General features: G+C 37.6%; 2 protein-coding genes across 3 annotated transcripts in view; both read left to right on the top strand.

The window, feature by feature from the left end:
- LOC133596670 (clathrin coat assembly protein AP180) overlaps nucleotides 1-20,046 on the top strand; it is a 70,392-nt gene extending 50,346 nt beyond the window's left edge. For both annotated transcript variants that reach the window (XM_061949532.2, XM_061949524.2), the window contains exons 17-29: nucleotides 1,462-1,680; nucleotides 3,922-4,005; nucleotides 4,285-4,356; nucleotides 4,576-4,680; nucleotides 7,164-7,235; nucleotides 7,587-7,811; nucleotides 8,918-9,115; nucleotides 9,197-9,215; nucleotides 11,831-11,921; nucleotides 12,030-12,107; nucleotides 12,308-12,445; nucleotides 15,357-15,447; nucleotides 18,652-20,046. In XM_061949532.2, coding sequence (XP_061805516.2) covers nucleotides 1,462-1,680; nucleotides 3,922-4,005; nucleotides 4,285-4,356; nucleotides 4,576-4,680; nucleotides 7,164-7,235; nucleotides 7,587-7,811; nucleotides 8,918-9,115; nucleotides 9,197-9,215; nucleotides 11,831-11,921; nucleotides 12,030-12,107; nucleotides 12,308-12,445; nucleotides 15,357-15,437 — 1,382 coding nt within the window. In that variant the 3' untranslated portion in view covers nucleotides 15,438-15,447; nucleotides 18,652-20,046. The remainder of the gene's footprint in view (nucleotides 1-1,461; nucleotides 1,681-3,921; nucleotides 4,006-4,284; nucleotides 4,357-4,575; nucleotides 4,681-7,163; nucleotides 7,236-7,586; nucleotides 7,812-8,917; nucleotides 9,116-9,196; nucleotides 9,216-11,830; nucleotides 11,922-12,029; nucleotides 12,108-12,307; nucleotides 12,446-15,356; nucleotides 15,448-18,651) is intronic.
- Nucleotides 20,047-20,517: 471 nt separating this feature from the next.
- The window catches only part of me1 (malic enzyme 1, NADP(+)-dependent, cytosolic), a 227,982-nt gene continuing 224,393 nt past the window's right edge, over nucleotides 20,518-24,106 (top strand). Inside the window, exon 1 of the mRNA XM_061949543.2 lies at nucleotides 20,518-20,589. The gene's annotated coding sequence lies outside the window, so the exon portion shown is untranslated. The remainder of the gene's footprint in view (nucleotides 20,590-24,106) is intronic.

Genomic DNA, 24,106 nt, shown 5'->3' with positions numbered 1-24,106 from the left:
AGATATTTAATATGCAGGCAAGAAAAATATGTGTTGCTGACTAAGGGGTGTGGTACTCAAGACCGCTAGGACAAAAGTGAACAAATCTTCTTAGAACATCCCTTGTAGAATTGGATTGGTCTTTCCACTATGTTTCCAGATAAGAATATTAAAAATAACTAGAAGGGTCTGTAGATAGTAGATTAACAGTAATTTTACTAGTATATTCTTAGGGCTGTCAATATTAACGAGTTAACTCCCGGAATTATCACAAAAAATTATCGCATTAATCATGCAATTTTTTTGACCGTACCTGGTCTTTTATCTTAACCGTTATACGGTCAGTGTTTTGATCAATGCATCCTTCAGTACAAATAATAGTGAGGAGACTCCGATTGGTGTGTCTACTGGCAAATTTAATTCCAAAATAAAGCCGGAAAGAAATGTATGTAAAACTGTGACCAAGTTTCGTGCAAATAAATGACATGCAATCAGGTATAACGTTAAAAACATTCCTGGATGACACTGCGACAACAAAATAGTATTCTGGTCTTTTCTTAAGCTAATTTTATTCATGAAAGCACGTAATCACCTGTGATTAATCATGATTAATCTGATTTAAAAAAATAATCATTTGACAGCCCTATTTTTTTTCTAAGAAAAAATCAAAATACACTTAGTGGGTACATAATACACTAACTGAAAAGAACATAAGAATTTGGACATAGAGCTTGTATTGTTTAGGGAATGTAACGCAGGTGCTTGTAGGAACAGTTTTTAAAATGAATGCATTACAATGATTATACTAAGTAAACAGTGCGGGAGTCAGTGGGACTTTTTTATTCAAATAAGTCTGAAAGGGTAAAATAAAATAATTTGCATTACTAACACCATAACTAATTGGGCCTGATCTTAACAAAATTCCCTAGCGCCTTAGCATTTATTATATGGGAAATAACTAATGTTATGTGATTTAAAAATAATGATAAAACAATGACATAATTTGATCGAAAAGGCATTTAAATAGTTGAATTAATAAAAATAAACAAATGTTTGGTATTTTTGATTGGAGTTGATTTCAAATTTGAGCAAAAAAAGTAAAAAAACAAAACCAAAACAATTGTGACCAAAACATTTTTTACCCTCTAAGGACATAAATGTTTTTTTCATGTCCTCAATAAGTATAATTGTTAGCATAGTTGACCTATGAAAAAATTGTAATTCGACTTTAGAAATGAAATAAAAACAAAAAAGAGTAACACAACAGCAACAAAACTTACTGTGTCAAGGACAAAAAAGTCCATCTGTGATGTGTGCTAGAGTGATTTACTTTCAATGCTTTTGACACTCATTAAGATACTTACAAGCATCTTGCATCACATTCGCGTATACTCACATGTGTTGTTTTAATCCTCCATCCCTGCCCCTCTTTTCATAACCCTCCTGACCCTCCAACTCCACTCCCCACTGCTTCCGCTGAAGACCCCTTTGCTACAACGGAGGGGAGTGCAGACATTGCTCCAGAGCTGGACCTGTTTGCTATGAAGCCCGCTGACACGGGGCCCACAGCCATCCCCCCTCCCACCTCTAGTGAGGCGCCGACCATCGCTGCCCCCACCCCTTCTATCACCACCACAACTAGCACCACGGACAGCACCACCAGAGAGTCTGCAGCCGCACCGACTCTAGATTTATTTGGTGGTAATGTCCTTTTGCTCTCATTATGCTCTCCTCCATTCCTCTGCATTATAACAATGATTTATTGCTCTTACTCTAACATGATAAATTGATCATTTGTGATGACAATTTTGCTGTCCCTGCATGTCTTACCTCTTCCCAACATTTTTTTTAGACCATAAAATTAATCAAGCATCTTGGCCAACTCTGCAAAGCTGAGGCCCTACTAATCTTAAATAAATCATACACCTGTTTGGAAAGTCATGGTTCACCTTTTGGGATTTTTATCGGTAATTGTGTCCTCTTTATCAGCAGATATGGCTCAACTTTGTTGTAATTATTGACTTACTACTAACAAAGACTGTGCCAGTGTTGAGAAATATTTTGTATTCCCCTGCTTGTTGTGAACAACTTCAAAATACTGGCAACCAACAATGACCGTATGCGTATGCACCTAAGTTAAAGGGAAATATTGCTGATTTTCTAAATACAGCAGTGATGAATTTGCCTTTTCATTCTGGTCTTTAATATTACACATATAACACGCTATAGAGACTGACTGCAGCCTAGTCAGTGTTGTAACACAATTGCCACTCACCACATCATGCTTCAAAGATTGCGGCTTGTAAAGGTGACTATGCGGGTGTTATTTCACGTCTAGACTACGTTCCTAATGTTAAAAAAACATATTTAGAAAGTCATTAACAGGGTTTTTATACTCCAGCTATAATGAATACTCTATTTATAATCAATAATTCTTACTTAGAGGAAATTAATTCACCACAGCCAGACCCAGAACCAATTAACAGTAATAAACGTGGGATTACTGTATTACTCTTGGCGACCAGAAGTGGATTTGGCAGTTGGAAGCCTAAGTGTTCATATAAGAGAAGCAACCAACACAAATGCGGTTGAAGTATATTTCTGATTATAAATTAAGAAAAAATGTGTTATGTGTTATTACGTGTTATTAAAATGTTGCACGTTAAGTTAATATTTTTACTTTATGTAATCAAATATGAACAATAAACAAAGAGATTAAATTGACAACTACAATGTGGTTCATTCCAATATGTTTACTCGTCATGTGTTTGTATTCCAGGTCAAGTCCAAAGTTCATATTAAAAAAAGGTAATACAATAAAATAAAATAGGTTGATAAATCCAAGCAGAAGGAAAAATGTTCGGTGAAGTGAAGCCAATTCAAAACTGCTATACTGCTTCAGCATTAATTGTAAAAGTAAACAAAACACAATAAATGCGCAAAAACTACGAGAAACAAATATTCCTTAGACATTATATATTTAAGAAAAAGGTTTGTCTCCAATGTAAACTTAAATGATATGGTCATTTTAGATATACAGCCGTAAATTTGTTACGATGACAGCGTTTAAAGCTATATTAAATTAGTAATTATCTCCATAGGCTTTTGAATGGACGCGGCGGAAATGTGGCTGAACTGAACTAAAACAATCACAAAGGACATGTTGACTCACCGCCGAATGAAAGTTTAGCAGAGACAAAGTGTAATTGTATCCATTAGGTCATTCAGTAGAACAAGCAAACACCTGCAGAGCACGACGACCACGATGATGATAAGATACTGAAGTAATTGGTCGCCTCAATCATTATTAAACAACCACAGAGAATAGGAATGGCACGGAACGGCCCTGCATAGGAATTACGCTTAGACTCAGACAAACTTTATTCATCCACAAGGGAAATTGTTCCACAAAAATTACAATTACAAATTGTATGTCAGTACCTCTGATGTTGAATGAAAGATTCTGGTTGTCAGATTTTGAAACAATTTTGCTGTACTTAAAAAAAAAAAGATAGTTATAGTGTAACTGTCCGGTCGAGAAGCACTTTTGTTTGTGAATCTATTTTACAGTCTGTTGTGCAAAATGGAGAGGCAACTCGCATTTCTCCCTTATTCTTTTTGTCTAAATCTTGCTTAGATTTACATTTTTCCAATAGAAGCATGAGGTGGTATATACACTACCATACACACAAGAGTCAAAAGGTTTCCCCACACATATATAAGATATAAGAGGTTCTGCTGTCTCAAGTACAATAATGAAGAAGACTTGAAACCGGCCATATTTCCCTTTAAATATAACTTCATTTTTTTGCACTCCACCTAAAAGACTCTTTGCTAATCAGAAATTCTGCATTCTCTAATTATTTTACTCATCTCTCATGTTAACTCATCATTGCACTGGACTGGAAATGTGAATGAACATATTATGATTGTGTGTCCTAGATGTGCTTGATTCTATGCCTGAGCAAAGTCCCACCACAGATTCTAAAGCTGCTACCACTCCTAGCGTAGACCTTTTTGGTTCAGGTACCGGAGCTGATACCCATTTATCTGTGTGTGGAACCTCTTCATTATTTCTGTTTTGCCTACTACCATCTACTATCAAATAGTCCTTATACACGTCTTGGTTTGTCTCCCATAGTGGTATGAAAGAGTTGCATGAAAGCCCACTTGTTGAGCATCGTGTTGTCCCTGTGGCTGCTTACTTACCTGCGCTGTTTCTACCTGCTATGCTAATACTTTCTTTGCCTCCACCATTTTCTTCTTTCTCGTACTCTGCCTCTTTTGCTTGCCTTGGTCAATTAGACCTCCCTGCTGTTTCGCGCGGGCCCTCTCCTTTGCCCGAGCCTGCTCCGGCAGGAGACATCGTGATCGCAGGTGAGTTAAGCTGCTCTACTTTTACTGCATTACCTCTGACTTCCTCTTCTCATGAAGGGTGCATTTGTTATGATCAACCCTTTTCCTGAAGAGGTAGTAAAGGTGCATGAGGACCTGCTTTCTTGCTTTGCTTCTTTTGCTACAATTCTAGCCCAGACATGATACTAAGGTTGCATTCACAGATTTTGAATGAATAAAACAAACCGTTTCAATCTTCAGATCCTGCTCCTGCTCCTGCATCTGCCCCAGCTCCTGTTTCTGCTCCAGCTGCAGAGGCTTCCTCTCCAATCCATGTCGAGTCGATTCCAGTCATTGATCTACTAGGTACAATGCTTCACACTTTTTCACAATTGCTTGAGAGCTCAGCATGGATAAACAAGTGTATGTTTAATTCTAATCAAGTTTTTTCTTTTATAGTTTCAATATTTTTCAGAGCAGTTTTTTTTGTTTTTTTTTAAGTGGTAGAAGTGGCAGCAATGTGCACATACGGGTGGAACTTGTTGCACTATAAAAAAAGAGGATTTTGTTTTTTACCAGTGACCCCACAGAACATTTTAGAGGTTTATGTCCTAATTTACTAAACGTTTGCATGTACTAAAACACCATACCAACTTTATTTATAAAGCCCTTTAAAAACAACCACAGTTGAAAAACAAAGGGCTGTACACAACAAAGAAATACAGGCAAAGGACTGACTAAAATATAACATTTAAAACAGAGGTAAAATACACACACACATATATATATATATATATATATATATATATATATATGTCTACCAATCTAAGGTAACACGAAAGGACATTAACACATCCGACACATATGTAGGATTAACTGAGGGAGAGTTCAAAACCAGATGGAACAATCACAAGGCTTCTTTCAGGAACCAAAACCTGCGGAATACCACAGAACTCAGCAAACACATTTGGGACCTCAAAGACAATAATGTTGAATATTCAATAACATGGCAAATTCTTGCATCCAGCACACCTTACAATAGTGGTAATAAAAGATGCAACCTATGCTTGAAAGAAAAACAGTTTATTATTTACCGTCCAGACCTGTCATCCCTCAACAAGCGCAGCGAAATTGTAACAGCATGACGCCACAGACGGAAACACCTCCTAGGAAACACATGAGCCAATCACCACGCCCCTACACCAGCCTGTACCCACCCACTCTGTGCCCTATATAATCCATGGTATGTGAATGCTCCCATTAAAATCTCCTGATGATTGAGGGAACCCCCCCTCATGAAACAGGCCTGTAGGGATGAAATAGTCTTGTGATTTATTTTTTTTCCCACACATACATATATTGCGCTCTACTACGGTATCGAGCACTATTTTTTGGATAACCTTATTAAGACATATATATATATATATATATATATATATATATATATATATATATATATATATATATATGCACATAGAAAGAGCAAATACAAATTATCTTAAGAGCAATTTCTTAGATAAAAGGCAGTTAAAAACAGTTTAAAACGCGTGCAAACTCGATATCACATGCAAAGCTGATCTACTAAACGTGTGCAAAGTGGATTGCGTAGGAACTTCACTGCACAACTGCTTCTAAAATGGCCATACAAATTGGTAGATGTCTCCTGCATGTTTGAAAACAGCAAAACGCCAGCAGCATGATAACATGAATGTGAAGTAAATTAAAGTGTCTCTGTGGTGATGCCCCGTATAGTACACGCAAAATCCTCATTTAGATAAGGCGGTCCGCAACACTTTTTAATTGTTAGTAGATCACACGCAACACACCCACTAATAGTACACGCTGTTTTAGAGATTGCACACACTGTTTAGCGCAAGGTATTTGGTTCTTAGTAAATCAGGCCCTAAGTTTTCATTGGAGTACCGGTAAATACAACTAAAATAAATTAGGTAAACAAAAGCAGTGCCGTTGCACACTCATGCATAAACTCCTGCAATAATAAGCATTATGTTACACCTTCCAATCAAAACTTAACACAGGCAGATTTTTCTACAGCTCTTGTGATTGAATCGTATTAGATCAGGGGTGTCAAAAATAGTCTAGCAGGTGTAGCATACTTAAAAATTGACCCAATGTATAGGTCAAAATATGCCATGCTGTCTGAACAAAACATCTTAGCTTTGTGTTATAGCTGACATAGCAAACTAGTGAAGCATATTAGTAAATGCAATATGCTGAGGGCAAATAAAAATAGCGTCAGGTTTATAGAAGAGTCAATATTTTTCTGTTTGCCTTGTTTAGGTTATTTGTTTTAATGCAAATAGTTTTTATGTCATTCTCTTGAGACTCTGTTACAGGGTGTCCAAACGTTTTCCACTAATGGCGGCACACGAAAAATCATTTTGATCTTTTTCATTTTCAAAACCAATATAAATATTTTAAGGAAAAAAACAGCCTGTATTTCAGTTTTGTGTTATTACATTTTATATCAACATTCCAACCGTTTCTCATTACATTACACCGGTTTTGAACTTTTATTACACTTTTTATTTTATTTAAAACATTTTTAAATGTGTCAGGGGCCATTAAAAAAATTGGTTGTGGCCCACAAATGGCCCTCAGGACTTGATTCGGACATCCCACTCTATATTCTTCAGTTCCGTTGGTTGTTCTTTCACATAGTTGGTTTTCGATCTCCTGATATTTTCACCAATGCCACCAATTTTTATACTCAAACCGTGAAATATCACAACATTTATGTGAATTATGATTCAGAGAGCTCCACAGTGCTGATGTCTGTCTCCTTCCTGTCTCTTCTCCGCATTGTGGATAACTTGATGTACCTACAGACTCCTTTGGTGGGCCTGCAGAGAAGAATCAAAGCTCTGCTCCGGGGGCACCTGGAGGCGACCTGCTGGGAGGTACTATTTTTTTCAATGTCCATGCTTGAAAATAGCTATAGATTATGTATCAAACTTGTATTGTATAAATGAATGTTGTTGTTTTTTTCAGAAGGTGATCTTTCAATTTGCTTTCAATAACCAAGGCTTGATGTTTTAGTGTACACATGCACTATCCACATTCCAATGGGTCCATTTATCAAATCCAACATTGAAACTTAGCATATTAAGCAGACGGGGTTCTTCTGCATCATCTTTCAAATTGTTTCGACATTAAGTACCATTTCACATACAGTAAACTCACAATTTTGCCCCTAACATTTCCTCTAAAAATTCCTTCGGATAGTCACATTCCTGTCTCTTGCCCATCAGATCTAATGGCCCCCACCCTGGCCCCAGCCTTGGCTCCAGTGCAGAATGATCTTCTTGAGTCTGGCTTTGAAGCTCTGGGATCACTTCCCTCTCCGACTCCGCCCGTTCCTGCTGCAGTGCCAGCTGTACCGATGGTACCAGCTACACCGATGGTACCAGCTACAGCAGCTGCACTTGAACCCGCTAGCACCACACCGGCGCCCTCTGGTGGCTTTGATGCTTCAAGTAAGTACAAATATGCCATGACTTGTACACATTTGTGTTAAATAAACAACACAAAAGACATAAAGTTTCTGAGAATATCACACATACGTTTTGCTTATGTGCTGTTAAAATGTCGCTATTTGCCTCAGCCCTGTTTTTTGAAAGCTGCTTTAATTCCCGCTGAGAGCTTGACTTGCGCATGAATGATACACTCTTACATCGATCGCTTTTGCTGACTGCCTAATTTCTCACCACTGCTTCCTCACTCAGTGATTTCTCTGATTTGTTCCTCTCTATCTTGTGTCACACAATTCACAAATGCTGTGCTTTCTTCTTCCACACACTACCTCTCTCTCTGCTTCACTCACCCTCCTGCACCACTTTTATCTACACCTCTTCCTATCTGCTGGCTTCCTCTTGCTTGCTTCTTCCAATGTGTCATTGGTGAGTTCATCTCCACAGTGCATTGCAGCATGTGCACCTTTGACAAGTGGGTCTCGAGTTTAAGAATAATTAGCATGTTTGGAATGGACCTCTAATCCCTAGTTGTCTCCCGCATGAGACAATATATTTTGCTTAAACTTGGAAAAAAATGTTTCATTCTCACTTTTTTTAGTATTGATTTTTATCCATCCAAGTATACCTAATGCTCCTTTTACAAAAACAATATGTCCATAAGTGCAATTAATAAAAAAAAAAAAATAATAATAATCTCACTAAAGTTTGTATCATAATAATAAAACATGTGGAACAGATGAGTTTATAATATTGTTCTCTTTATTTTAAAATAAATGTGTAGAGCTTTATACAGTACATTGTACTAAATTATCAGTATTGGCAAAATGATGTTGTCGTTGAATTACGATAGAATTTTACAAAATAGGCTTGTGGCGCAGCTATGGCCAATTGTGTGCAATCGCAGTTGTTGCAGCATAGGATTGCTTGGAGTTTCCATGTTAAGCTTGTTGCTATCCCTTTGAATGTTCCTACTCATCGCGCCTGCACATTTTTACTGCCCTTCCAGCTGGATTTGTGCTCTCACATCTGCCCACTGCCTGCGTGGGATTAGCACCCTTGTAATCTGTGTCGGTTCTCTAATGTTCTGCCTCTCCCACCCTCTCCTCAAGTGTTTGATGGATTAGGCGACTTGCTGATGCCCGCCGTAACGCCGCAGAGCACCGGGGGAAGCACGACAGGAAGTGCAGCAGGGAGCATGGGAACCCCCGTCACAATGGAAAACATTATGGTTGCCCCGCCTGCGACCCCTCCCCCGACCAAAACCATTGCAGGGGACCTGGATTCATCACTGGCCAACCTGATTGGAGGTACGTGCACGATGCACGTAGGTCATCGATGTGGGTTTGCACACATTCTTACTGTCATTTTGTTCTTCTTTCTTCCCTCAGACCTGGGTGTGAAGAGAAAGTGAGTATACCTATTGTGTATTATTACAATAATTTAAATGTTTGTGGTGGTGTGTTGCCTTGTTTGTAATGTGTGTAGTGAACCTAATATTCGACATCCAACCTGAATCTGCTACATTTGCGCGGGACTAGACGACTAGGGATGGGCATTTCAACCGATATGGTACCGATTACATAACGGTACCAATTTTAGTGTATGTTTATGTGTCAGTAAATTATGTGTTAATAAATGTTCTTGTTTGGTAATGAAAAAAATCTTTAATTTAACATTTAACAGTGAGCTGATAATGACAACAGCTTTCCAGCTGTTACTTCTTGTTTTCTTACACTTCTGAGTCACTGTGGGATGAATAAAATCTATTCTACCCTGTCCTATCCCATCCTATCATTAGCAATTGTTATGTACCTGTAGTAGATTTTGCTTGCAGTTACGATTACAAGACATTACATGGCAGTAGTGTATAGGCTACACCAGTGGTAAGTGGTAAATGGGTTATACTTGTATAGCGCTTTCTACCTTCAAGGTACTCAAAGCGCTTTGACAGTATTTCCACATTCACCCATTCACACACACATTCACACACTGATGGCGGGAGCTGCCATGCAAGGCGCTAACCAACAGCCATCAGGAGCAAGGGGTGAAGTGTCTTGCCCAAGGACACAACGGACGTGACTAGGATGGTAGAAGGTGGGGATTGAACCCCAGTAACCAGCAACCTTCCGATTGCTGGCACGGCCACTCCTTAACCTTTTTGACCTCGGGGCCCAACGTTTCCGCAATAAAAGGGCTCAGGGCACACTCAAATATTAACACGGTGGCAGTGATCTCACTCTTGATTGATCATATTCAATAATTATATCCAACCTTCTCACAGTTTAACAGCATGAAACTTGTCAAATGATATGAAATCATGTGTTGATTAAAAAAATAAATACTAATCAAATTTACTCCAAAAGAAGGCTCTCAAAAAATTCCAAAACTTCATTAAAAATATGTTTAAATACAATTACACGGTGCTAAAATAAAAACATTCTAGCTGAATTATTATTAAGTATTAATAATAAATCCATCCATCCATTTTGTACCGCTTGTCCCTTTTTTGGGGTCGCGGGGGGTGCTGGAGCCTATCTCAGCTGCATTCGGGCGGAAGGCGGGGACACCCTGGACAAGTCGCCACCTCATCACAGGGCCTTAATAATAAATATGTTTCTTAAATAAGCCATCAATAAATGTAAGTGCTCATGAAAATAAATCTTCACCAATTCTCTGTGAGCGCTTTGAGTCTCGTCAATAGAAAAGTGCTATATAAATCTAAGCCATTATTATTGTTATTATTAGTATTATTATTACCAATTTAGTCATATTTTTTGCGCTTAAGAAACTTTTTTATGATTTTAGCTCAAGACTTCTTCTGTTTGTTTGATATTGTCATTACTGTGGTGGAAAAGTGTATTACAACTGAGTATTGCTGCGGCCCATACTGACCACATCTGAAAACATTTGGGGGGCCCCCTAGCGGGCACTTGCGGCCCATCATGAGCCCTGACCCTAAGGTTAAGAAACATTGGGCTACACTATATTAGGAAATAGCCTTGGCCATTAAGATGTTTTTGTTAAATCCTACACTGTATTTATGCTGTAAACATTGTAGCTGTTACACACTTGCTGTTCGATTGTAACGTGCATCTTAGTTGTAGTTTTCATTACCAAATTTGGAGGTGTTAAAATCGGCATGTAAAATTACTAATGCTAATCGGTTGCGCGTACATAGGAAAATCCACAGTATCGAGCTAGTTCATTTTGAAAAGTGAAGTTTTACTTCATGTTGGAGCATTTTCTGTCAGACACATTTGCTTTGTTGCCATGGAAAATTTAAACTTTAGCTAGAGGCATTCCGCTATGAAATTGCCTGTTTCCCTGCCAAGTGCTTGAGTCGGTGCCGAGTCTGCAACTGGATGTGACGTCACGTGCAACTATGGCATTGACATATGGCACCATTTAATTTGACGTAAATCTGTATTGGTTAGCATTGAAAACATTTGATACGGGATTTGGTACCCATTCCTTTAGAAGACATCCTTATCTAATTGGCAGAATTGGCGCATGTACACTTTTTATGGAGGCTGTGGGAGACAAAAAGTGAGCAAAAACATGACAAGCAAAACAAATATCTTTAGAAATACAAATTACCGTAACTCTCTTTTGTCGCTCATTTTTATGTTTTGTGCAAGACATAGCCAGTTTCTTCGATGGGGGTGCTGCTGCTCGTTGAAAAGAGCGATACATGCTTTCATGTTAGTCTCCTAAAGTGTAAGACCAAAAAAAGTCGATAGATTAATCGGCAGCCACTTTTTTGAACAACAGAATCTAGAGGGCTCTGAATACTAGCTAAAATCGCCAACCTGCTACGTCTTCCTATTCTCTGGCAGATGCGTATGAGGTGCCTACCGTACAACAAGCCACATTGACAGACAGTCCCATAAAATTGTGCTAATGACCGAGAGCGACCAGGTAGCGAATAACAAGATTATATAGTGATGAACAATTCAAAATGTACAATTATACTTGTATTTCAAGTATTAGCAGAATAATCCCATTTATTCAATCTTCTTTAGGGACCCACAGAGTGAGAAGAAGCTGACCGGAGGAGCCAACTGGACACCCCACGTGGCCCCCACAAGCTGGACTACACCAGGAGCCCCAATGGTGAGAAATAACACAAATTCTCCAACTCACACTATTGGGAGCAAACAAGCTACACCTGTGATTTTCCATAAAAAGCATTCAGTAACCTTTTAGTAAACTTACATCCAGGCTGGTGTAGCTCCTGGAGCAGCGCCACCTAGTGGAGCAATGGTACCACCTATGGGTGCACAGCCTGGCTTCGGCATGGTGAGTTTTTATTTTCATAGCGACATCTCTCGTCAACGTGCATACATATTACAATAAATTACGGTAGCCTCTATCCAGGGTCTGAGAAATGAACGTGAGAAATAGAATATTAGGTTAATCCACCTTTATACCACAAATGTTTAGGTAAATCTGGTTGTTTGAAAGTAAGCTAATTGACAAACCACCTGTGCTGTCTTCAGCCTGCTGCAGGTGGGCCAGGAGCTGCTATGATGCAGCCCATGATGGCACAGCCAATGATGGCTCAGCCCATGATGAGACCTCCTTTTGCTGGCGTGGTGGGACCTGTGCAGGGAGTAACTGCTGCACCAGGAGTGCCGGTAAGAAGACACAGGGGAACCTCTAAGGTTAAACACAATCACTTACGGGCTTCAGATCAACTTCTAATTTGTACCATTTTTTCCAATTTCAAATAAAGCACAAATTACAGAAATTAATTAATATTTTGATATTTATTTTACAGTTATACAAGTGTAATAATAGGGTAACAACTGTACCACTTGTATTTAATTTTTTAAATACAATGTAAAACAATAAAACCTTCAACTTTGGTAAAAAAAAGTGACCATGTGTGTGGTGAAGCTGTGCATTTATACTGTTCACTAACAAGTAGGGGTTTAACGATTCGTTTTAACCAGTCCATTTAATTTGATATTTGAGGTTGCCGATAGAATTCAGGCACGATGTTATTTTTTTACAATGATACGATACAAAACGATTCAGTGAGTTGAAATCGATTCAGTAACTTTTTAGCAAAACAAATCAAGCAGCGGGACTGTGAAATAAATACTGGATACTGGACACAGCAGGTGAAGTGTCCTTCACCTGTAGCCTTCTCTTATTTCTTGTAAGGGAATTATGTATAAATTAATTATGGATACCAACAAGCAAGTAAACAACAAAAAATGGCCAATGTATTCGCATCTTACGGTATTTGAATAAACCAACACTTTAGGTTGAATTAACAAGAGGAAACACTTTCTGCTCACATTTTAAACATTCAAGCAATTTTCAATAAAAGTACAATAATCAACATTTTAAGAGTAGATTTACCTGCTAATTAAAGTTCTCTGAGGCCATACAGTATATAGTCAATGATGACGGACAGCGTCCCAGGTGTGCAGAAGCGTGTATGCTCCCTCATCCCTGTTTATGGTGTTGGCCCCTTCCTAATTTTCATAGCCTCATTCATCCATTTCTTCTATGTATTTGTTTCTCATCAAATGACTTCTCCTTGTTTTCCAAGAGTCGGTGCGTCGCGGTAACTTGCACCACTGTCACTTTCGTTATGTCTGCTGCGTCTTCTGTGGTTTAAAGTTGCGTTGCGGCTTTGTCTTTGCGTTGTGTTGTTTGTATTTATTGTGGCTTTTGCAATCGTGCTGTAGCTGAAAGTTATGATATGGAAATGGCAAGCGGTGAAGTAGCACCACAACAGCACCACCTCTTAAAGACACACAAACACATCACACATATTGCACTATTTTCTTAAGGCAAGACATTTCTTGACCACCATAGATTTAGACCGTGTCTGTTTTGATGACGCCACAAACAGGAAAATAGACTTAAGGTTTAAAATCTTTATTATTACAAGTGCTAAACTTCATATAAAGTTTGCCGTTCTTAAATCCAATGTTTTCCTTTTTCTAGTATCAATAAAATGGATCGATTCCCTTTTTTAAAACGATTTTGGATTGATACCTAGCTCTTGGAAGGCAAACTTGCCAAGCACAGAACGATATACTAGAAATGTTGGTATATAAATAAATGTATCGATCAATCGTTATACCCCTACTGTACTTTCAAGTTATTCTCCCCTCTTTGGACATACGCACAGTAAAAAAAAAGCCACATAAAGCCAAAGCTCGTTGAACTGAACTCCTAAGAGGCACGCTGACATCCGGCACAAGATGCTGACGTCTTACTAGACAAAATACAATAGTTTTTGCAAAACGTAAAATTCAAATTGTGTACCAACCTTTAAGCCTGCAGATACACATATGACATTGTCTAATAAGGGTTCGTGTGTACTAAAACATGTGCAAACTCAATCGCGCAAAGCTGATCTTCTAAGGTTGTGCTCTTAAATGAGCAAAATAGAGATTACAATCTATTTAGCACATTTGTTTTCATGAATATGCAGAATATATGATGATTATTAGAATGCCACAATATTGGGAGGAGTGCAAATATAATCATTTAGTGCTCACAATGTAATTTATCAAGCCTGAAATAGTTTGCGGTCGTTGTTTTGCGTCTATATTTAGCACCTTTAGAAAGTAGGTGTATACTTGCACAGTTATGCACAAATTAATGGGTGTGAGAAAGGAGGCGATCGGGCTGCATGACAGACGATGAAGGGAGAAGCCTCCCTCTGTGCGCGTGTTAACATATACAGACTGTCAGAAATAAAAAATATTAGACATATCGTCTATTTAGCAATGACACATAATAGCTGATTTGGTGACTTAAGGGTCTGATTGGAGCAGTACTTGATGGTGTTCGTTTTTATGACAACATTTCTTGAAAAAAGCATTTTCTTGCATCTGGCATCACAGTTATTGTTTTGGCTCAACAGCGCATTTACCAGAGCGCACCTTTAACATGCTAAAAATAGGTTCTGTTGTCTAGATAGCACTTTTACATAGCATTTCTACATAGCCCCGAAAAGGTGGTTCATAATATAGTTGTTTGCTGCATGTTCCACAACTTAACAAAACACCACATGTTGGACAATGATACCTTGAATGTGCAGAAAATGACTATCTTCATGGTGACAGCTGGTAGTACACTCAAAATCTTTTATTTAAATAGGGCGGTCTGCACCAATTTTACACTTGTTAATTGCGCAAGTAGTCTTAGTAGATCACCCACAACACATCTGTAGTACTATGTCTATGGATATTCTCATTCAACCAGGTCATTGTAATCTCAGGGCATTCAATTGACCGCAACTGGACTTTTTGGTTTGTTTTAGAAGACGTTTCGCCTCTTATCCAAGTAGGCTTCATCAGTTCATGATGACTTAAATTAGTCAGCTCTAGTCTTAGATTGGTCAGATCTAATATAGTCTGATCTAGTCTGTAATACTAATTACTAGGTACTAATTTTATAGTTTGCTCACACTATTTAGTGCTTTTTATTTGGTATCTTTTTATATCAGGCCCATAATGGGTTAATTATATGACTTCTAAACTTACTGTATTCATAAAGTGCATTTCTGTTTTTTCACAGATTTCTCCCGGACTTGAAAGCCAGAGTCCAAAAAAGCCTAAAGACCCTCTGGCAGATCTTGACCTCAAGGACTTCTTATAACCCACAGCTGGTATGTTGCAGCCTTCACACTGTAGCCTATTTTTTCATAAAAGTAGAATAAATTATTGGGACTTTCATCGTTTAGGCTCCCCCCTACAGTTGAGCCACTGTAATACACCGGGCAGCTGACAACATGCTAAAACAAGTCAAAGCAAACATTGCTAACAACATTTAGTAGCAGTTATAGCATACTGTCTTGAAATAATATTTATATATTACCGCTCATTTTAGCACAAGCACTGCAAACAGCTACAGTTGTAATCAGAAGTCTCTTATCTATTCATTATGTGTATAATGAATGTTAATTGTGGAGCCTTAATGATTTATTTAAACCAAGAAGGGTTCATATAAACCATTAGGGGCCCACAATTGATATGACAACAAAAATCTGACTGCAAGATGAAGTGGGAGATCTTGCAAAGATTACTGATATTATAGAGCAGTGGTGTCCAAACCACGGCCCGCGGGTCAAATGCAGCCCGCTCGCCAGCATCTTCAGTTTGGCCTGCGAGACGACAGCACGAGTTCAATATTAATAAGCAACTTGGGCATGCGGGGTGTTTTTGTATTAAATTTAAATACCCAGGGGTCTAACAGGTGGCAATTTGGAAAATGCAAGAACTTCAGATCAGTGACCATGACGTATACTTTCTACTTTCGCATTTATTTCTATGACCCAATCCAAACAACCTGCCCTAGTCATGGTACAGAAAAAAAAATCACAGACACAAAAAGTCAACACACATGGTCACACATAACACAACTTGCTCACTGAACTTTGTGGGTGTTATGAAAAAAAAACGTCCCATCACCATCCATCCATCCATTTTAGTCTCCAGCACCCCCCGTCCCATCACCATAAAAATATGAAATTGCACCTATTTAAATTACCTCCAAAGACATGCACCTGGGGATAGGTTGATTGGCAACACTAAATTGGCCCTAGTGTGTGAATGTGAGTGTGAATGTTGTCTGTCTATCTGTGTTGGCCCTGCGATGAGGTGGCGACTTGTCCAGGGTGTATTCCGCCTTCCTCCCGATTGTAGCTGAGATAGTCTCCAGCGCCCCCCGCAACCCCAAAGGGAATAAGCGGTAGAAAATGGATGGATGGATATATATATATATATATATATATATATGTATATATATATATATATATATAAATCTACGCACACATATATGTACAAACCTCGTTTCCATGAGTTGGGAAATTGTGTTAGATGTAAATATAAACAGAATACAATGATTTTCAAATCATTTTCAACCCATATTCAGTTGAATATGCTATAAAGACAACATATTTGATGTTCAAACTGATAAACATTTTTTTTTTTGCAAATAATCATTAAAACTTTAGAATTTGATGCCAGCAACACGTGACAAAGAAGTTGGGAAAGGTGGCAATAAATACTGATAAAGTTGAGGAATGCTCATCAAACACTTATTTGGAACATCCCACAGGTGAACAGGGAAATTGGGAACAGGTGGGTGCCATGATTGGGTATAAAAGTAGATTCCATGAAATGCTCAGTCATTGACAAACAAGGATGGGGCGAGGGTCACCACTTTGTCAACAAATGCGTGAGCAAATTGTTGAACAGACCCCGGCGGAGTCATACCAAAGACTACAAAAATGGGACCCATTACCTCCCTGCTTGGCACTCAGCATCAAGGGTTGTACTTTTGGGGTTAAATCACCAAAAATGATTCCCGGGCGCGGCCAGCGCTGCTGCTCACTGCTCCTCTCACCTCCCAGGGGGTGATCAAGGGTGATGGTTCAAATGCAGATAATAATTTCGCCACACCTAGTGTTGTGTGACAATCATTGGTACTTTAACTTTAACAGTTTAAGAAAAACCTTTCTCAACCAGCTATTGCAAGGAATTTAGGGATTTCACTATCTACGCTCCGTAATATCATCAAAGGGTTCAGAGAATCTGGAGAAATCACTGCACGTAAGCAGCTAATCCTGTGACCTTTGATCCCTCAGCCTGCATCAACAAGCGACATCAGTGTGTAAAGGATATCACCACATGGGCTCAGGAACACTTCAGAAACCCACTGTCAGTAACTACAGTTGGTCGCTACATCTGTAAGTGCAAATTAAAACTCTCCTATGCAAGGCGAAAACCGTTTATCAACAACACCCAGAAATGCCGTCGGCTTCGCTGGGCCTGAGCTCATCTAAGATGGACTGATACAAAGTGGAAAATTGTTCTGTGGTCTGACGAGTCCACATTTCAAATTGTTTTTGTAAACTGTGCAAGTCGTGTCCTCCGGACCAAAGTGAAAAAGAACCATCCGGATTGTTAAAGGCCCAAAGTTGAAAAGCCAGCACCTGTGATGGTATGGGGGTGTATTAGTGCCCAAGACATGGGTAACTTACACATCTGTGAAGGCGCCATTAATGCTGAACGGTACATACAGGTTTTGGAGCAACATATGTTGCCATCCAAGCAACGTTACCATGGACGCCCCTGCTTATTTCAGCAAGACAATGCCAAGCCACGTGTTACATCAACGTGGCTTCATAGTAAAAGAGTGCGGGTACTAGACTGGGCCTGCATGTAGTCCAGACCTGTCTCCCATTGAAAATGTGTGGCGCATTATGAAGCCTAAAATACCACAACGGAGACCCCCGGACTGTTGAACAACTGAAGCTGTACATCAAGCAAGAATGGGAAAGAATTCCACCTGAGAAGCTTAAAAAATGTGTCTCCTCAGTTCCCAAACGTTTACTGAGTGTTGTTAAAAGGAAAGGCCATGTAACACAGTGGTGAACATGCCCTTTCCCAACTACTTTGGCACGTGTTGCAGCCATGAAATTCTAAGATAATTATTATTTGCAAAAAAAAAATAAAGTTTATGAGTTTGAACATCAAATATCTTGTCTTTGTATTGCATTCAATTGAATATGGGTTGAAAAGGATTTGCAAATCATTGTATTCCGTTTATATTTACATCTAACACAATTTCCCAACTCATATGGAAACGGGGTTTGTATGTATGTATGGTTACTTTGCATGCAGTTAGCTTTCGGCCCCCGGCCAAATCTTTCTAGCCCAACGCGGCCCCCCAGTTAAAAAGTTTGGACACCCCTGCTATAGATTGACGTTAGAGGTTTTATTGCCCTTATTAACATTGCACAACAATATGTGTTGATGGAAAAAAAATGTAATAAGATAAGGTAATATTTTTCCTGTTTGTACTGCAGATGTTTTCTTCTCCAGAGCTGGACGCTCTTATCGTTCACCTGGCATCTGTCAAGATTTGAGGATGCTTTCCATTCTCTCTCTTTTGTCAGCTAATCAACGTTGTAAGAGCCTCTGACCTATCCACTTCCTGGGACCCCCTCCAACTCCTGTGACCCATCCACTTCCTGTTTCCCCCCGTTCTGAGTGATGTTGTAGCACAAACCGTGAAAGTGAACCATAGCAAATTATAAACAGTCAATGAATATGTATGAGAAAAGAATTACAAGCGCGTGCTCATGTAGATGTTCTAATCTTTTGTCTCAAACTAAACTTTACACAAAAGCAGAAAAAAAAAAATCTTGAAAATGTACGTGAGTGAAAGTGAAGGCGTAAGTGTTTATTTTTTTCCTGTGTTGAATGCCGGTTGTATTTTGGTGTCCTACGATCCAGCCTGTCACCTTCCTCCTTTTAAAGATGAGCTCTTCCTCGACCTACTCTGATTGGACGAGAGTATTCAATAAGTAGTTTTTGGAGAACTATGTTGTGTGTTGTTTACAGAAAAGCCCTATTTGATGTACATAGACTTCTCTGGTGAATTTGAGGATCACATCTCTATTCTGTACTGGATGTCTGGTGAAGAGAAATATCAATGTGAATAGGACATGAAATTGTAAGAAGTCACGTGTGTATCCTACCAAGTACCGTCGTCATTTGGAAACAACTTATGTATATTATGAAGAAAAACGTGTGTGGGCTCCTGCGTCACATTTCAGATGAAATTAATGTGGTTTGTTTTGTTCTATTTGTGGCCTATTTTTCTATGTTATGTCATTTGTTCTGTTTTTATGTTGTCCCACTGGGAAAACTGGATATTTTAAATATAATGGCAACACTTTAAAAACTGTCCCATTTAAACTCAAATTTGTATTGTGCTACCTGGACTTTGACAGACATGGAATGTCACTTAGCTCCTAATAATAATAATGATAATCATAATATTCAACATGAGTAGCCTTAAAATAATATACTTTGGGACAGATAAAAAAGTAAACAGGTTTGAAACAATTAAAGTTTCCATCAACATATAGTAGGGAAGGGATTCAAGTGGCCCTATTCCTGGGTGGATCTCCCAATTCATTACGTTACATGTGTCAGGTAAACTGCGACGAAAGCAATCCCTACTGGATAACATGGAACTACTGTATTGTGTGTGTACATGAATTTGGACTGTATATTGTTGGCATCTGAGTGGATCGTCTAAAGCCTAAGGTTGTACAAATGAGAGACCGAAACATTTTCACAAATGCGTTCTCACAATTTTATTTTTGCTGTCATTTATTTTGTGTATGATGGCCTTCCCCTTGTGCATGTCAGCCCTTTGAGATGCAATAAATTAAATGACAGACTGAACTGCACATTGTGTTACTATCGTTTCTTTCATATTAACATTTCTTAAGATTACATTCTTAAATAGTACTTATGATTATAATATAATAATAATTATATAATTATTGTGAGTTGTGTAAAAAAATATTTTTAGTTTTAATTGGTTTTACCCTTTAAAATGGTTTTTAATCATATTTATTTTTATATTGGTTTTATATTTATTTATTTTGTTTTTATTCAGTAGTCGGTGGAGCTAAGAAAAGTATTTGAATCTTGTTTTTAATATTTTTGTGCAACATTTTTGTTGTTTAAATGTGCTATATAAATAAAGTGGATTGTATTGTATTGGATAATTCCAATAATAATTTCCATTGTGGATCATTAAAGTGTGTCTAAGTTTATAAGCAGGACAGTTTTAAAATGTTCAAAAATACAACTTTATGCTAGACTTTAAACGCATTGGCTTCCTTAGTGACGTCACGTTTACGTCACATTGTAAAGTTGTCATGTGACTACTCCAGGAAGACTCGCACACGGACGTTACGGAGTTGGCTTTTTTTCCGCCACTGAAGGTAATTTCAAACAATTTTAACGTTTTAATTGTGTGACAAATATCACTATACAACTGTTCTTTCTATATTTATTAAATGAATGACAAATACAAACCAAGCTCCGGAAATATCACTGTGACGTCACATCCGACATTTAAGGAAATCTCTTTCCAGCTTGTTCCACACCTACTACAAGCAAGATAGTTAAAAAAAAGACTAACGATATCAACCCTAAATTCATTTGGGAAAATAAATGTCATTATATAAGAAAATAATATACGATTAAAGGTGTTGAAGTGGGTGGTTTAAATATGAGTGACTTTAATGTAAGGGATTCATGGGACCTTATTGTGGTGGATCTCCCGTGAGAGGAAGAGGAGCGGAAAATATCTTGTGAATTCACACATTCAATATGGTATATAATTCCAAATGCCATGTTCCAGAGATTCGGAGGTATACATTTGTTGTTTCGTTGTGACTTTCATGTAAACTCATTACCAGTCAAACTGTCTTGATTTACACCAACAGACCCTACTTTCCTGAAAATGATTGTTTAAACAAGATTTTCCCCCTCACAATACACCTATATGGAATAACCGTTACATTCTCGATCAGTGATATCAAACTCAAGGCCCGGGGGCCAGATCTGGCCCACCACATCATTTTATGTGGCCCACAAAGACCTGGAAATAATATGCGTCAATAAAGTACTTTATCTTTTCTTACTAAAAGGATTTGTCCTTTCCTTTTTATCAGACAAAAAAATGCAGGTACTGCATGACATTGCATACCTTTTAAACTTGAATAATATCCAATATAGCAAAAAAATATATTATCATACTTTACAAACATTTTATTTTGTTAAAATACTTACATTTCTGCTTGACTTATGGTTTTAGATCAAGTTATTCATCAAATTGTACACTGTAAAAATGACAATACGTTTTACTGTAAAATTTGCAAGGTTTTTTTTACAGCATATTACTGTAAATTGAAAAAACTCTACCACTGTTTTTTTTACGGGAAATTCTCTCGACTGAGCTGCAGGTGTTATTACTGTAAGATCTACGGTTTGTATTTGTACTGTTAATGGTCAAACAGTATCTAAGTTTTTTTAACGGTAAAAAATTGGCAGCTCAGTTGCCAGAATAAAATTAAAACGATGTTAAAGTTTTTTCATTTACCGTAATATGTTGCAAAAAACACTGTACATTTTATAGTAAAATTCTGGTGATTGAATTGCTAGTTTTTTACTGTAAAAAATACAGATCTTTTTTACAGTGTATGTAAAAAATATATATATAATAATCAAATGCATAGGCAAATGCATATATCATTCGTTGTTACAATCGGCCCTCTTAGGGCAGCCATAACTACAATGTGGCCCTCAATGAAAATGAGTTAAACAACCCTGTTCGAGATGACAGAAAATCCATATATGTAGTAGAATGCAACTCAATGGTGATTTGGGCTGTCAGACATTCTATGGACAGTTGTGGCATTTTGTTAACGTATGAAAAAGTTTGTGAAAAGTATCAATGTTGTACAAACCCCGTTTCCATATGAGTTGGGAAATTGTGTTAGATGTAAATATAAACGGAATACAATGATTTGCAAATTATTTTCAACCCATATTCAATTGAATGCACTACAAAGACAACATATTTGATGTTCAAACACATAAACTTATTTTTTTTTTTGCAAATAATAATTAACTTAGAATTTAATGGCTGCAACACGTGCCAAAGTAGTTGGGAAAGGGCATGTTCACCACTGTGTTACATCACCTTTTCTTTTAACAACACTCAATAAATGATTGGGAACTGAGGAAACTTATTGTTGAAGCTTTGAAAGTGGAATTCTTTCCCATTCTTGTTATATGTAGAGCTTCAGTCGTTCAACAGTCCGGGGTCTCCGCTGTCGTATTTTACGCTTCATAATGCGCCACACATTTTCGATGGGAGACAGGTCTGGACTGCAGGCGCACCAACCCAAAAAACCTCCCTCCCCCATTTACACTCATTCACACTCATTCACACAAAAGGGTTGTTTCTTTCTGTTATTAATATTCTGGTTCTAGAGATGTCCGATAATATCGGCCTGCCGATATTATTGGCCGATAAAGGCTTTAAAATGTAATATCGGAAATTATCGGAACCTTTTTTTATTATCGATATCGTTTTTGTTTTGTTTTGTTTTTTTATTAAATCAACATAAAAAACACAAGATACACTTACAATTAGTGCACCAACCCAAAAAACCTCCCTCCCCCATTTACACTCATTCACACAAAAGGGTTGTTTCTTTCTGTTATTAATATTCTGGTTCTTACATTATATATCAATATATATCTGAGATAGGCTCCAGCGCCCCCCGCGACCCCGAAGGGATTAAGCGGTAGAAAATGGATGGATGGATATATCAATATAGTCTGCAAGGGATACAGTCCGTAAACACACATGATTGTGCGTGCTGCTGGTCCACTAATAGTACTAACCTTTAACAGTTAATTTTACTCATTTTCATTAATTACTAGTTTCTATGTAACTGTTTTTATATTGTTTTACTTTCTTTTTTATTCAAGAAAATGTTTTTAATTTATTTATTTTATTTTATTTTATTAATATTTATAAAAGGACCTTGTCTTCACCATACCTGGTTGTCCAAATTAGGCATAATAATGTGTTAATTCCACGACTGTATATATCGGTATCGGTTGATATCGGTATCGGTAATTAAAGAGTTGGACAATATCGGAATATCGGATATCGGCAAAAAGCCATTATCGGACATCCCTATCTGGTTCCTACATTATATATCAATATATATATTAATACAGTCTGCAAGGGATGCAGTCCGTAAGCACACATGATTGTGCGTACTGCTGGTCCACTAATAGTACTAACCTTTAACAGTTAATTTTACTAATTTTCATTAATTACTAGTTTATATGTAACTGTTTTTATATTGTTTTACTTTCTTTTTTATTCAAGAAAATGTTTTTAATTTATTTATCTTATTTCATTTTCTTTTTTAAAAAGTACCTTATCTTCACCATACCAGGTTGTCGAAATTAGGCATAATAATGTGTTAATTCCACGACTGCATATATCGGTTGATATCAGTATCGGTTGATATTGGTATCGGTAATTAAAGAGTTGGACAATATCGGAATATCGGATATCGGCAAAAAGCCATTATCGGACATCCCTATCTGGTTCCTACATTATATATCAATATATATATTAATACAGTCTGCAAGGGATGCAGTCCGTAAGCACACATGATTGTGCGTGCTGCTGGTCCACTAATAGTACTAACCTTTAACAGTTAATTTTACTCATTTTCATGAATTACTAGTTTCTATGTAACTGTTTTTATATTGTTTTACTTTCTTTTTTATTCAAGAAAATGTTTTTAATTTATTTATCTTATTTTATTAATTTTTTTAAAAAGTACCTTATCTTCACCATACCTGGTTGTCCAAATTAGGCATAATAATGTGTTAATTCCACGACTGCTAATTAAAGAGTTGGAC

Source organism: Nerophis lumbriciformis, linkage group LG04 (assembly GCF_033978685.3).
Source record: "Nerophis lumbriciformis linkage group LG04, RoL_Nlum_v2.1, whole genome shotgun sequence".
Lineage (NCBI taxonomy): Eukaryota > Metazoa > Chordata > Actinopteri > Syngnathiformes > Syngnathidae > Nerophis > Nerophis lumbriciformis.
This window is presented reverse-complemented; position numbering and strand designations above follow the sequence as displayed.